The 15,237-nt window shown below is 50.9% G+C and overlaps 1 protein-coding gene and 1 long non-coding RNA gene across 2 annotated transcripts; one reads left to right on the top strand and one right to left on the bottom strand.

Annotated features, from left to right (window-relative positions):
• Window positions 1-2,281: 2,281 nt before the first annotated feature.
• Window positions 2,282-8,798, bottom strand: DPM2 (dolichyl-phosphate mannosyltransferase subunit 2, regulatory). Its single transcript, XM_044992143.1, has 4 exons — window positions 8,640-8,798; window positions 5,084-5,173; window positions 3,562-3,664; window positions 2,282-3,262 (listed from the first exon to the last, which is right to left on the bottom strand). Exons 1-4 carry the CDS (start codon window positions 8,796-8,798, stop codon window positions 3,204-3,206), a joined length of 411 nt encoding a protein of 136 aa, XP_044848078.1. The 3' UTR covers window positions 2,282-3,203.
• Window positions 8,799-9,328: 530 nt separating this feature from the next.
• Window positions 9,329-9,858, top strand: LOC123352424. The gene is made up of 2 exons (XR_006574174.1): window positions 9,329-9,684; window positions 9,718-9,858. It is a non-coding gene; the product is annotated as an uncharacterized LOC123352424 (long non-coding RNA).
• Window positions 9,859-15,237: the final 5,379 nt, after the last annotated feature.

The raw sequence follows: 15,237 nt of genomic DNA, 5'->3' as shown, positions 1-15,237 counted from the left end.
CATCGTGCCAGAGTAACCCCGTGAAGACACTGGCAGAAGCACTCTGGGGGAGCAGAAGGCAGCAGGTTCCTGGGAGAAGAGTGAGGAATCCCCTTCATCTGGGACATTTCACACTAAACTGGACCACTCGCTGGCAAGCACCAGTCTCTGGCTCTGGGCCCTGTGCTCATTCCACCAGGGCAGGCAGCCTCCCCCAGTCCCTCCCCCCGGCTCACCAGACCCACTGGACAGCTGAACCATTCTCCTGACAGACAGGCCATCCTGACACTGTCCCCACACACACACACACACACTCCGTTCATACTTGCCCTTATCTGTGAGCCTCTCCAGTGAAAATGCTCAGGAGAGAGAGTCCCTGGGTTTGTTCCAGTGACGCAAGCAGAATCCCTGGGATTATTCCAGCAGCATCCTAGGGCAGCTGGGGTTAGAAGACACAGGGAGTGGAAGCTGGAGGCAGCAGATCCGCGAAGGTTGGTGGGAAGAAATGAAGCAGCAGCAGCTCCAGGCTAGGGAAGGTGCCTGGAGTTGCTAAGAGATGAGGCTTTTGCTTCCTTTTTTCCCCAGAGCACCCAGAGGTGGAGTGACCTCATACTCATGGGAGCTGCCGCCGTTGCTTGTATTTCCAAGTGCTGAGAAAAGCAGACGGAGAAGTGCAGCTGGAGAGCTCTTGAGTGGGAAGCAAGAGAGCTGGAGCAATAGGTGGTGTAGAAAGGAAACGGAGGGATTTAGACTAGCCCAACCCCCACCACCTCTGACACAGGGCTCATTCAGCACAGGGAAGATGTCAGTCCCAGCAGACTGGCCCGCTGGGGGGAGGGCATTGGCAGCAGAGCGGGTACACAGTGCAGCCAGGGGGCCTTTGCCGAAGGGCTCTAAATAGAAACGTCCTGGCTGGAATCTTGCGGTTCTCACCCTATAGCCCACCCCCAATGGGAAAGCGCCAGAGCAGCAGCTGCAAGTAGGGCCGAAGGAAAGAGATGAAAGAGCCACCCCGAGGCTTCCCAGAGCAGAGGGGCCGAGGCACATGGGGAGCTGGGAGTGATCTGAATATTCTAGAGCCTCCAGCACAGAGCACGTGGGCAGCCCCGGTCTTGGCTGAGATCAGCTTCTGCACTGTCCCTGGCCATTGGGGAGCAGGTAAAAGGGAGCCATTAAAGATCATTGTTATAGCACAGGGGACTGTCACACAGTTTTGCACAGTTTAATGGAGTCACAGCAGTAGGTGCAAACCAGGCCTGTCTAAGGCAAGTTAGCGAGCTGGTTCATAACCCTTTGGGTCTGGCAACTGGCAGATGTTCTCCTTGGAGTTTTGTGCCCTGGCCCCCACCCTATTCTTTTACCATTTGTCTAAGATGCTGTTATGAGGTTTGCTTCTTGGCTGGTTAATTCTTTGACAGGCTCTGGCGTGATGCTGCAGAAAGGCTCCCCGGAGTTGTGCTAGCATCTGCTCCTGGCAGCAGGCCCCTCATAGGCAGAGAAAATGGCACCATGCAGTCCTTACCATTGCTGCTGGAACAAGAACCCAGCTTTGATGGCGTTTCCAGTGCTGAGCGTTAGCAGACTGGTAAAATCAGAGATGCCAGGAAGCATCTAAATCCCAAGCCTTGGTTATGGTATCTCTGCGCCTTAACAGACCAACCCATGATTTATCCTAGAGAAACAACAAGTCTGCACCCCCATCCCCATCATGCTGCCCCTTGGCATCATGCCTGATCACCCTGCTCCAGAGGGCTCTCCATGTCACGTACCCAGCTCTCTAGCATGCAGCAGATCATGGTATAATACAGGACTCAACAGCAACAGCAGAATGAGGACAGGAGCGAGAACCGGTCACTCCCCAGCAGGGCTTTCACAGAGGCTGCACAGTGCTCCTAAGGTTACATGCAGGCTGTGTTTTCTGATTCATTGATCTGGTGGCAAGGTTTGCTTCCCATAATGTCACTTCACTCACTCACACCCCACCCCCCTCTGGAGCAGTGGAAGAACACAGACCGAGATACTGCATAATATTTATTGAGACTCCAGTTCTTCACATTCAAACAGAGCTGCCAGGACTCTACCTCCAGGGTTTGGAGCGAGTCAGCCTGCTAAGGCATTAAAACACCTTGCTGCTTCAGCCCTGCCTGGCGCAGAAAGAGCACAGCTCCAGGCACCTTGCATGATCTTCCCTCTCACAGTCCTATGCTAACCAGGAATGTGGAAAGTTGTTCATAAGTATAAAGCAGAGCCAGTGGCTTCACTGGACCAGTATTAATACCACATTTATCAGGACAGTATCTGAGCCCCTCTCCCCCAGTTGCTGTTCAGCAGAGCAGAACTGTCTTCTCCAGCCCCATTCAATGCACACACACTGCAGATAATAGAACAGCATGGAGAACAGTGGTGCATCTTCTGCACAACAGCAGAGGACCTCACCTCTTCATTACCTCCTCTGCAAGGAGGCTATAAAGCTCGTGGCATCCCTGTAACATGCAATGCACGGTGGAGAGGCCACCTTTCCCCTAAGACAGAACAGACAGCCTGTGTGTGTGTAAGAGCAGGTGGACTGGAGTGGAATGTGATCCGTCGGCAGTAACACTATTCATACAAGATGCTGATGGTTCACCACTCCTCTAGTAGGTAAGTGAGGAGGGGGATCTCTCCCCAACCTGCCCCCTGAGCCTGAGACAGGAGCACTTTTTTATCCATGATTTTGTTTTTTCACATATTGGATCCACTATAAAAAGTACTAAAGTAACCAGTTAAAAAAATGAAAGAAACAAACCAAGTAAAGGAGATGTCTGCAGCAGAGAGGAGGAAAGTCATTCAAGTCTGAGCCCTTTGCTCACTAGCACTGCCTCGTGCCAGAACAGCATCACCTTTGTACAGTGCAAGGACTGTAGAGTCCAAAGCCACCTGTCTGCCAAGATTATCCCTAACCTGGGTACAGGTTCAGCAGGGCTGGTGTTCTGGTCCCTCGCTAGAGGAATCCTGTGGGTCAGACAGTTTCACTTCCCTTTGGGCAGTAAATTGTAAACTATAGCTGCATACGAGTCTCAGGGTAGGGATCACGGAAAGAGGGTGCAGCAAAGTCCAACATCCATTGAAGCATGTGACAGAGTCTTAGAGCGGAGTGTCCTCTTGTTTCTGCAGGTGAAAGTCTTGTCCCTGTTGAGACGCTCCAGGCCAGGCACCTTCTCCCTGCCTCTCCCATCCTGCTGTCTTCAGTCTGATTTCTTTGCAGGTTTTCTGTTCTTCCACATCACAATCACTATAAACACCCCTAACACAGGAGAGAGAGCGAGAGAGAGAGACTGAGTAAAACATAACCCCCGCAACTGCTGTGGCTTTTTAAGCACACAGCTATGAGAAATGGAACCTCATCATAGAAGGAGAGAGAGAGGCAATTCCACTGTGCAGAAGCTCACACTGGTGGAATCACAGTCACAGACAGGGCACTGCTGTGAGGAAGCTCACACCACATAAGCCTTAGATACTGGCAGTTCACTGCTGTCAGTGATCAGATGAAACGTCAGTGACCAACTTTTAAAGAGATCAGAATAAGACAGAAATGGGACTCACCTACAAACAGCACCAGAAGGAGCCCTGCGATCACAGGAATGGTAACCGAATACTCCCTGGGCAAGAAGAACTTATGAATTCCATGATCGCTGTCAATGAAGGGCTGCAGGAAACAAAAGTGAAGGGCACCACTAAGTCGGGCAATACACCCGGGGCTTTATGGCTGCAATGCCAGGACAGTTAACCTCAAGAGCTACAATTAACCTTAGGCTTGAAAAGTAACGAGAGAACATGCCTGTTCAATACCCTAGACTAGCGTGCACTAGGGACTTCAGGTACAGCTGCACACAGAGAATGTAATAAGCAAAGGGCAGCTGAACAAGTGCAATATATCCATGGTAGTGTAGTAAGCATGTGACACCGGGGATGTCTGAAGTGCTGCTGTCTAGTGGCTTGAGCATAGGAGCAAAAAAACCTCAGGAGTTCTAATTTGGATTCCCTCATTGCCTGAGACTGAACAAACCACTTATCCCCAGGAGGGTTTCAGCTTCCCTCGCTGGGAAAGTCACTGTACTATTTATGCCACTTCACAAAGGTGTTGCAGGTGTAGTTAAACGCTGCAGATCACTTTGCACCTATACCCACTGCTACCAGATAACCCTTTTACAGCATAGGGATGTATAAGGTTAACCGGTAAGCATTAGGCTTACCGGTTAACCAACATTAACCGTTAATCTCAGCAGCCCTGTGCCGGGCTGGCCAGCAGCCAGCCCTGGCTGGGCCAGTCCCACCAGAGCTACCTCGGCTAACGGTTAACCAGTTAAACAATGGAATTTTAATCGTTTAACCAGTTAACTTTTTTAATCGATATTTACAGCCCTAGTACAGTGCTCTAATGTTCAGAGAGTGTACAAACAATACAGGATTTGTAACAGCAGAGCAATAAGCTTTTGATTTCAGAGGGGGAACCCAAAAATGTTCAGAGCTTGGGACTGGAAGCTGCCAGGGATTTAGATGCCAATCCAAAGCTTTAACAAACCTCTCAAGTCTGAAAAACTGGCCTGACAGCTCAAAAAAAAAAAAAAAGATGCTTCCTTGTATGATTTCCTATACTTCCAGCTTTCTACTGGGCTCGAGATCCCACATGAATGGACTCTCGTATTTCAGTTCTGCCACTTCCCATGCGAACCAGAAAACAGATGGGTCATGGAAGTGAAAAATAATGGGAGAACAACCCTTTTTTGAAAACCCCAGAACTATTTTGGGGTTGAGTTTTGGGTGAAGGTTCAAATGTGTGGAATGCAGCAGTTCTTGCTTTATCCACACCAGTGCACCTACCCAACAGGGCGCACTGCTACGGATAACCCTAGAGTTACCCCTTGTGGTTGACCTTTGGGTGAAGGTTCAAATGATCAAGGTTTTAAATGGCAGACTGGGCAAGAAGGAGTTTTTAGTAATTGCTTTTCAGCTTGCACATACCTAGAGAAACAGAGTAACACCTCTAAAGAAAGTCTAAAAAAACCACACACAACAGCAAAGCCATTTAGACTGCAATAAGCACAGTATGGGCGGGGATCCATACCAGTATAATAATCCAGATGGTGTAGTAAACAAAAAGAAGGAGGCTAAAGGCTACCAAGCCAAATCCCACCAGTTGGTCCATTGCTGTAGCCTGGAATATAAGAGTAAAAAGTCAAAACAATTCAGATCCTCAACTGAATTATAGTCAGTATAAATGGCATAATGACATTTAAAGTACAAGGGAATATTACAGCACCTAGTATAGGGGACCTGGTCCATAATGTTGACCTGAATTTGATGGGTTAGTTGTTACGGCTTGCCACTGATCACATCCGACCAGAAGATTTATAGGTTCTTGTCCAGTTCAGACTAGAGGGTCCGAGAACTCAGAGAGTTCTATATCAGGAGAGGACTCTTGGAGTGCTTGGCAAAGACATTTACACTGAGGACAACACCAAGTTGATAAAAACTTTATTGAGATTAACAAAAGAATAATAAATGCTATGAAACTTATGACTGCAAAACAGTAAGAGAATTCCAAAACTTCCTATTATAAGTTTCAGAGAGGTAGCCGTGTTAGTTTGTATCAGCAAAAACAACGAGGTGTCCTTGTGACACCTTAGAGACTAACAAATTTATCTGGGCATAAGCTTTCGTGGGCTAAAACCCACTTCTTCCGATGCACGGAGTGGAAAATACAGCAGGCAGATATACATACACAGTACATGAAAAGATGGGAGTTGTCTTACCAAGTGTGTGTGGCGGGGGTCAGTTCTAATGAGACAATTCAATTAAAGTGAATTGTAATATTATTATAGCCCACTTCCACTTTAATTGAAGTTAGGAATGTTGAGTAGTTCTACTACACTACACAAGCTAAGCTGAAAGCATGATAGAAGACAGACTAGTATCAGAGGGGTAGCCGTGTTGGTCTGGATCTGTAAAAGCAGCAAAGAGTCCTGTGGCACCTTATAGACTAACAAACGTATTGGAGCATGAGCTCTTCATTGGATGCATGTAGTGGAAATTTCCCGGGGCAGGTATATATATATATATATATATATATATATATATATATATATATATATGCAAGCAAGAAGCAGGCTAAAGATAACAAGGTTAGTTCAATCAGGGAGGATGAGGCCCTGTTCTAGCAGTTGAGGTGTGAACACCAAGGGAGGAGAAACTGCTTTTGTAGTTGGCAAGCCATTCACAGTCTGTGTTTAATCCTGAGCATGGTGTCAAATTTGCAGATGAACTGAAGCTCAGCAGTTTCTCTTTGAAGTCTGGTCCTGCAGATTTTTTGCTGCAGGATGGCTACCTTTAAAAAGATAGACTGATAGGTAGATAAAAGGATAGTCTATAAAATATAGGAGGACAAAGAAAGGAAAGAGCTAAAAGCCCCCTATGATATCCTTACAAGGTATTTTCTAGGATCCTGACGCTATGCAATTCAGGCCCAGCCTACTGTACCCAAATCTTATTTCCATACCTTAATGGGTACTCTTATTTTATAGGTTAGTGGATTATGACACTTATTCTCTACATATTATCTCACTCCAAAAACTGCCAATCTAGGCTCTCTTGGCGACTTCCAGGTTTGTGGTATACCCTGCGGTTACCAACCAGTTGCAGACACTGGATAAATCTGTTCAGCGTTGTGTGCAGTTCCTCCCTTTGGTTCCACAAAGTTCATGGACCATTCCTATCTGTGGCAAAGGTTGCCAGCTTTTATGCTGACTTACTCTTAACTGATTATACTTTTAGCTATTTAGAGATCTTACTGGATACAGGCTGGTAGGCTTCTTGCATTTCAGCAAAACTTATTCTAAGTATTATTATTAGGAAAAACACATTATATGTCTCAACACATCTTAATTTCATAGGAATTAATACTGATAAAATATAAGAATGAAATGGATTAATTCAGAGACAGAAACATATTATTTGATAGGGCTGGCTAGATTAGTAGGATATAATAGCTAGCAAAATAATCCTAGGTGCTACAATAGCTAGCGCTCCTACCTGCTATGGTAGTACAAATAAATAATAATGCAGTTATATGTATCCTTTCTAGGTTGCAGTGTTTATTTAACTCCTGGCCATGAAGATACACCACTGTAGTTTTGGAACAATAGGAAAAATACTTGGCAATAATATTGCCATAAATGCCTCAGTGATAAAATCCATCCCCTCTTGCTCTGAAATAGTGACAGATTTCTTATCAGGCTTTTGTGAGATGCTTATCATCTCATGGTTCACTCAGTTACTCTTACTGCAGCAATGTCCCCTGTGCTATGATCCTAGAAATCTCAAGCTGAGCAGATCAGTAGATGGGAGATCATCTAGGACAGTGGTCCCCAACCTTTTTCGCCTGGCGGGCGCCTCTGGATGCTGCTGCTTGTCCCGTGTTGGGGACCCCTGATCTAGGAAAGCCCAGGAAGCTGTCAGAAGTGGTGGTGGTGATTCACTGCAGTCAGCACTGACTTTGATCCTGAAGGGTGTTAAGAGGCAGTGCAATACTAGGGTGTCTCTTTTTTTCCCCCTTTTAAATTATATGGAAAACTAAGACCCTGAGCACCTGAGATTATTAATGAGCCCAAGTCACTTTCTGAAAGAGCAGGGATGTTAACTTCCCTATCCTGGCCATATTCTAATTCACATAATTACAACCTGGCTGCCCAATCAACTCCCGAGTTCAATTTATTTTGATAATCTTTACACCTTGCATTTCATGAATGCTCAAATTCCTCACCTCACCTCACCACAACATTAACACAGCTTCATTGTGAGGCCAATATAATCCTATGATTCAAGCACCAACATGTTCACGTATGAGAATCCTAAGGTGATCTTCATCGCTGAAAAGCAGCCACCTCTGGGGTGGAACATGGATGCCATTCTGCATTACTAAATGATGCTTTGAAAAACAAGTGAAGGGGGAATCCCTCAACCAAGAGCAACTGGGTGATGGGGGTGAGGACTGGATCCATGGTGGGGAAACAGAATGCCATGAAGAGGGTTGGAACCTGGCCTGGACACTTGGGTTAACCCTGCGTGTGGGAGCCTCTGGACCTCCAGTGCCCAGGTCCTGCGGTTTATATCATCCCATGAACCCTGCAGCACAGCACGGCCTAGCAACGGGGAAAGCCCCAAGGGGAAATTAACCCTCCACTCCGAACTCTTGCCCGCCTCCCAGGGGGAATTAACCCCTTCGCGCCCCTCCCCCCGCCGCCCAGGGGGAATTAACCCCTTCGCGCCCCCCCGCCGCCCAGGGGGGATTAACCCCTTCGCGCCCCTCCCCCCCCCCCACCACCCAGGGGGAATTAACCCCTTCGCGCCCTCCCCGCCGCCCAGGGGGGATTAACCCCTTCGCGCCCCTCCCCTCCCCACCACCCAGGGGGAATTAACCCCTTCGCGCCCCCCCCCGCCGCCCAGGGGGGATTAACCCCTTCGCGCCCATCCCCCCCCCCGCCGCCCAGGGGGAATTAACCCCTTCGCGCCCATCCCCCCCCCGCCGCCCAGGGGGAATTAACCCCTTCACGTCCGCGTCCCGACGGGCTGAAGGGAAACCAGCCCACACTAATTTCCTCCCCCAAGGAGCTGCCGGGACCCACCCATCCCCCCGCCTCACCATGGTCCTCTGCCGAGCGCTCCCGCAGACTCCCCGCAGCCCGCCCACCAGGCTCAGACACTTCCGGGAGCACCGGGCCAATCAGCAACCCGCATTTAGGCCTCTCAGCATCACGGGAGTTGTCCTGGCACAATTGCATCATGGGGGATGTAGGCTCTAGTGCCCTGTCCCCCAGGGCATTATAGGAGTTGTAGGCTCTACGCGGCCCTTCCCCCGCAGGGCATCATGGGGGATGTAGGCTCTACGTGGCTCCTTTCCCCCAGGGCATGATGGGGGATGTAGGCGCTACTTGTTCCCCAGGGCATTATGGGAGTTGTAGGCTCTATGTGGCCCTTCCCCAGGGCATGATGGGGGATGTAGGCTGCGCTGCAGGCTTGTCTCTTTCCAAGCCCCTGGGGACCGTGGTGTAGGCAACGGCTGGGGGTGTGACTGTAACAGACCTATGCCTCATTCATCATGTGACAGCAATCAATGTTAACCCCTAAATCCTTTGAAATGGGGACCTTAAAGGGGCCATGTGTTACTCAAAGTGGGCCCCAACTTTCCTTTTCGTAAAATCAATATTTTATCAAACATGAAGCCAACGCTGTGTGTCCGGCAGCGGTTTTCTTTTTAATTCCAAGAGAAAGAGACCACCTTTTCCTTTCCACCAAACAAACCTTCCTCTGCAGTGTTTGTAGGACCCAAGAGTGGAACTAACTATAAATAAAAACCAACTCTAGGCTGTCTCCATTGCCCAAGCAAGGAAGTGCAAAAGGAAAACAGACCAGAAAAACACGCGCTGTTTAAAATTATTTCCAATAATCCTGAGCTAGAAAATTTCTTCCCACCTCCCATCAGGAGATTTTACAAAACCAACGTTTAGTTTGTAACCCACAGGGAAAGGCTGCGTCCAGCTCCCCTCCTCAGTCTAGCTGGGCTTTAATCAATAGGCCGGGAGTGTAGTAACGGGAAACAGAGACGGTGCTGCAGAGAGGCGTCCTAGGAAAGTCCCGGACCTTTTCTTTTATTCCCTTTCTTACAGACAGGTTACTCATTACTACATGATTGACATCAAACAGGTTACTCATTACTACATGATTGATATACTTGTTTATTTCCTACTAATTGGTTAAGGCTGGCTTTCCTCAATGGGCCATTGTCTTGTGTCTTCCGTGTAACTAAGACTTGCATAACAGAGTGTACCTACTGTACCGTACTATGAGGGGAACAATACCAAGGTTCAATGCAGGGACAGCGTGGTTTGCCAACACTTGTACCCACACGGGAGGATCCCTCCTCTGGCCCCCTTCCAATCTCTTCCCTCAAAGGGGAGGCTGGGTGGGTTTGCTCTGGTATTTGTCACCTAAGTTCCAGCATGATCAGGTCCCAGACATGTTCTCCATGTAAGATGGGATGATCAAACGTTCTGCTTCTCAGCTGCTTGTGGGTTCAATTTGGGGGACTCCTCCCAACAGACAGGATGCATAAAGGTGAGCCCCTGTACATCCCTGATGAAGGTGCGACAATCTAGCTGTAGTGATGCACCTGGAAAAGTTTCTTGAGTTCAACGGGTAGCTGTCTCAGGAAGAACAGGGAAGAGGGCTGGAGGTCTCAGCCTTGTTCAGTCACTTTCAGTGAGCCAGCAGACTTTGCTGCCACAGGCTGCCTGGATGCAGCAGCATGTTTAATAGTAAGGTAAGGAAGAAGGCTGGTTGGTTGTGAACCAAACAGTAACATTCCTTTTAGCAAGCATGGCTGTAGCTCTTAGGCTAACATTAAAGGGCCAGATAAAACGAACAGGGACAGTAAACAAGGTTAGGTGGTTGTATAAAACCATCAGGAGGCAGCAGATTACATTTCCATTAGGGAGGTTCTTAAGTAAAGCCTGAGTGATTTGTTGTATAGGGGTAACGTTTTCAAAGTAGCTTAGTAGCCAGCCAGTAGCCCAAGTCCCACTTTCAAAGGTGAAAAGCACTTTTAGGAGAAAATCAGTGAGACATTAGGCTAAGTCCCTTGGTGCTTTTGAAATGTTTGCCCTAGATCTAGTCACAGACAACATGGGAAATATTCATGTGCAACTGGTGGAAAGCTGGGGAGCATGTGGAAAACTTTAGAAAAAAAATTGTGACCAAGTCAGAAATAGAATCGTTCTAGAAAAATTCAGGATACACCCAGCCCAGTCCCTTCTGTTTTCTCTCTTAGGGACCCCAGCTCCAGGGATAAAACTACCCACTATATTGGCTACAGAGAACATGACACCAATGAATTTAATTACAGCAACACTACGCACATCCTCACTGTTACTTCTCACGGTAATTGCAAGAAGTGGAGGATTTCAACCTCAGAGCTTGTCTATACAGGGAAATTTACTGACATAATTATACTGTATAGTTATACCTTAAATAATTGATATGGACACTAAAGGATCCCAAAACTCAGAGGGAGGGGGGGAAATGGGCAGGATTAGCAGGCTCCAAAGGGAAGGATGCAAGCCCTGGGAAATGAGCCCCCCTTGCCTAGAAAGAGGACTGCAGCAAAGCGCGGTGTCACTTCTCCTGGGGGTAGCTCTCCCCTAGCCACCCACCAAGCCTTTCCCCTAGCAGTGAATCAGACCCTTTAAATACTCTGCCTTAGGGCTTGTCGAGGAGGGGAAATCTACCAGTATCATGATACCAGTATAACCAGTCACACAGTAGAGCCCTGTTCACTGCAGACACTGACAGATCCCTGCATGGAATTCAGTTGTTGCTTCAGGGTCCCCCAGAAAACCAGCTCTGGCCTTTGGGGTCCAAGACGACCAAACTTGGGGTGGGGATGGCCAAGACCAGTTCATAGATATGGGGAAGGCATTTGGGCCTCCATGAGACGGGGAGGGTTGCTCTGGGCTTAGTGTGACCAGGTGTCCTGATTTTATAGGGACAGTCCTGATTTTTGGGTCTTTTTCTTATATAGGCTCCTATTCCCTCCCCACCCCCTGTCCCGATTTTTCTGGTCACCCTATCTGGGCTCCTCCTAGATGCCACTCGAGGCTGTATTGGGGAGAGGTTGTCCTGGGGGTCTGGGCACCAGCTCCCTTCACACAGTAGTGCTAATGCTCGCTCTGCCTGTCTCCAGCCCTGTCCAACAACCCCCTGAAGACTCTGGGTCGTTCCAACTGCAGCTCCCTGCACTCTGCCTCTTATGCCTCAGGAGACTTTTTTTTCCAGCAGAGCCCCTGCCCCAAAAGCTGCCAGCCTGAGGATGTGGGGCCTGGCTGCATCACACTCATCCGGTTTGCAGTGGCTGTAGCCCTTTAGTTTGTGTTCGGTGAGTAGATCTCTCAGCCCCCAACCCCTCCCAGTTCCTGCAAAGCAGCAGCAAGGCAGGGGAGGGGGGAGCACATTTGCTTTGCCTCAAAAGTTCTGCTTCGATCCAGCCTGGTTGGAGACTCGGGTGTGGTGTCTGGTTACTAGTGGGCAAGGAGCAGGAAACCATAGGAAAATTGGCCAGTGACAGACAGGTGACTTTGGAGAAGGTTTTCCATGTCACAGGAGGCCTGGACTGACTCTGGATGTAGCCCTCTAGAGGACTGGGCCTTAACCAAGCCAGATTAGTTGTGTGTTTCCTACTCAGCCCCAAGACTGAGGGCTTGTCTGCGGGTGCAGACACTAGCTACGCTGAAGGGAGAGCCCCTCCCATCAGCATGTCTCCACCTCCCTAAGAGGAGGAATCTCTGTCGCGGGGTTCGGTCGGTATAACTATGTCCCCTCAGGGGTGTGGATTTTTCACACCCCCAAGCGACGTTGTTACACTGACATAGGTTTGTAGTGTAGACCAAGCCTCAACATAGCTACATTGATCAGGGGTGTGAAAAAACTACCCTGGTCTGACAGAGCTCTGCCCACCTCCCCATGGGCGGCAGGTTATATATTTGTGTGGGGCCCGGGCCCCAGCAATATTCAGGGCTGGGCGCCCTGCTCCAGCAATAGTTGGAGCTGGGTCTCTTCCCGCCCCCCCCCCCCCCCGGTCCTGCCTGGATCGGCCCCGGCCACCGCAGGTCTCCCCCCGCCGCCGCGACCCTGCCTGGAGCAGGTCCCAGCCCCCGCCTGCCACCCCCCCTCCGCGTGTTCCCCCCCCTCCGCCGCGTTGTGTTGCGTCCCTGCCTGACAGAACGCAGCGCGCCTCTCCCCTACCTGCTGCCCGGAGGGCTCCCAGCAGATTTGCTGTCTGCTGCCGCAGGGTCCTAGTGCCTGCCCTCCGCCAGTACTGGCAAGGCAGGCTGCCCTTACCCTGAGCCTCTCCAACCCCAAACCCTCAGCCCCAGCCAGAGCCCTCATTCCCCCCGCACCCTAATCCTCAGCCCCAGCCCTGAGCACCCCCACATCATGAACTCCTCATCCCCCTGCACCCTAATCCTCAGCCCCAGCCAGAGCCCTCATCCCCCTGCACCCTAATCCTCAGCCCCAGCCAGAGCCCTCATCCCCCCGCACCCTAATCCTCTGCCCCAGCCCTGAGCGCCCCCACATCATGAACCCCTCATCTCCCCGCACCCTAATCCTCTGCCCCAGCCCTGAGCGCCCCCACATCATGAACCCCTCATCCCCCTGCACCCTAATCCTCAGCCCCAGCCAGAGCCCTCATCCCCCCGCACCCTAATCCTCTGCCCCAGCCCTGAGCGCCCCCACATCATGAACCCCTCATCCCCCCGCACCCTAATCCTCTGCCCCAGCCCTGAGCGCCCCCACATCATGAACCCCTCATCCCCCCGCACCCTAATCCTCTGCCCCAGCCCTGAGCGCCCCCACATCATGAACCCCTCATCCCCCCGCACCCTAATCCTCTGCCCCAGCCCTGAGCGCCCCCACATCATGAACCCCTCATCCACAGCCCTCACCCCACACTCCAACCCTCTGCCCTAGCCCTGAGCCCCCTACTGCATCATGTACCCCTCATCCTCAGCCCCACAGTCCTCACCCTGCACTCCCTCCTATCCCCAAACTCCCTCCCCCTTCCCACACACCCCTTCCCAACCCCAAACTCCATCCCAAAGCCTGCACCCTTCACCTCCTCCTGCACACCCACCCCCTGCCCCAGCCCAGAGCCTGCACCCAGCACCCTTCCTGCACCCTAATCCCCAGCCCAGGATCTGCACCCCAGACCTCCCCCGCCGAGCCCCCTCCCAGAGCCTTAGGCAGGTGGGGGCGGAGTTGGGGGGGGCGGAGTTGGGGGCGGGTTCTGGGCCCCACCAAAATTTTTACAAACTTGCCACCCATGCACCTCCCCTCAATGTAGACACCGCTACACCCACACAGACGCTGCAGCATTGAGGCAGACCCTCAGGCAAAGCCCCATTCTAGCCGTGTAATGTTATGGGTGTGGGTGCGAGGGGGGGGGGCAGAAGGGAGGGGAATCAAAGAAGGTTTGAGGGACTGAGCTGGATTTTTGACAGGACTGTGGCTGGTTACACAGATCACCCAGCACTAGGGGGAGCAGCTGTCCCGGGAAGCCAGGCACGTTCCTGTTTTCAGGGCTGGCCCTGGTCAGTTTTACACACACAGCCACCTCTGAGCAAATGAGAGAGACAGTGGAACTGACAGCGGCCCCAGTAACAGGCCAGGTCCCATATTCCCCTACTGCCACACCTGCAGCAGTCCTTGCACTGCCTTTTACCCTCCCATGGATGCACCTGGAGGCTGGAGAGAGGCCCTGCTCCAGGCAGAGCTGTATGCACTGAGCTAGGGTGACCAGATGTCCCGATTTTATAGGGACCGTCCTGATTTTTGGGTCTTTTTCTTGTATAGATTCCTATTACCCCCGTCCCAATTTTTCACATTTGCTGTCTGGTCACCCTACGCTGAGCCCACATGATGCTGCAAGAGGCTACTCACCGGACTTGGGGCAGGAGCCCTGCTTTTCCTCACTGTCCTTACGGCCGCCCCAAGGCCTGGATTCTGGCAAGGCAGGGGATGAGGGGGAGAGACCCAGAATTGTGCGAAGGAGTGTGGGATAAAGGAAAAAAGGCGTCGAGTGAAAGAGAAAGGAAGAGACACCAAGAACATGACCCAGGAGGAGGAAGAATGTTTAGAGAGAGGCCTACCGTATTCCTTGCCTTTAGCCTCTCTCAATCCTGGGATGGTAGGCAGAGCCCACCGCCACCACAAGCGTGTGTCTACGCAGCCAGTGGCCACCCCTGGCAGTGAGTCTCCCAGCCCAGGTGACAGACTCGGGGCTGATCTACACTGGAAATGGACAATGGCATAGCTGCATTCCTCAGGGGTGTGAACAATCCAACCCCCTGAGACGGAGCTATGCCGACCTAACTCCCGCCGCAGACCATGCTGGGCTCTTCTGTTGACCTAGTTGCCGCCTCTCAGGATGGTGGATTAACTACAGCAATGGGGGACCCCCTCCCATCGGCATAGATTGCTGTGGAGATGTCCCCCAAAAGGCCCTCCCCCTCAGATGAAGGAAGGGCCCGAGAACCCAGCATGTAAAAGCAATTTCAGAGGCCAAAAAGTGACCAGAGTGCAGGGACAGAGTGAAAGTGAGGGATCCAGAAGAGGATGCCCACTGCTCCAAGGAGTCAGTGGATGCCTCCTGGGGCTGGATGGGCTCATGGA

Source organism: Mauremys mutica, chromosome 18 (assembly GCF_020497125.1).
Source record: "Mauremys mutica isolate MM-2020 ecotype Southern chromosome 18, ASM2049712v1, whole genome shotgun sequence".
NCBI classification, from domain to species: domain Eukaryota; kingdom Metazoa; phylum Chordata; order Testudines; family Geoemydidae; genus Mauremys; species Mauremys mutica.
This window is presented reverse-complemented; position numbering and strand designations above follow the sequence as displayed.

Excerpts from the sequence above, each read along its gene's own strand:
- DPM2 (XM_044992143.1), bottom strand. The coding sequence starts at position 8,798 with ATGATGCAATTGTGCCAGGACAACTCCCGTGATGCTGAGAGGCCTAAA. Across the intron at positions 3,665-5,083 it reads CCATCTGGATTATTATACTG|CCCTTCATTGACAGCGATCA; the intron begins GTATGGATCCCC and ends TGTTTCCTGCAG. Across the intron at positions 3,263-3,561 it reads CCTTCTGGTGCTGTTTGTAG|GGGTGTTTATAGTGATTGTG; the intron begins GTGAGTCCCATT and ends CTCCTGTGTTAG.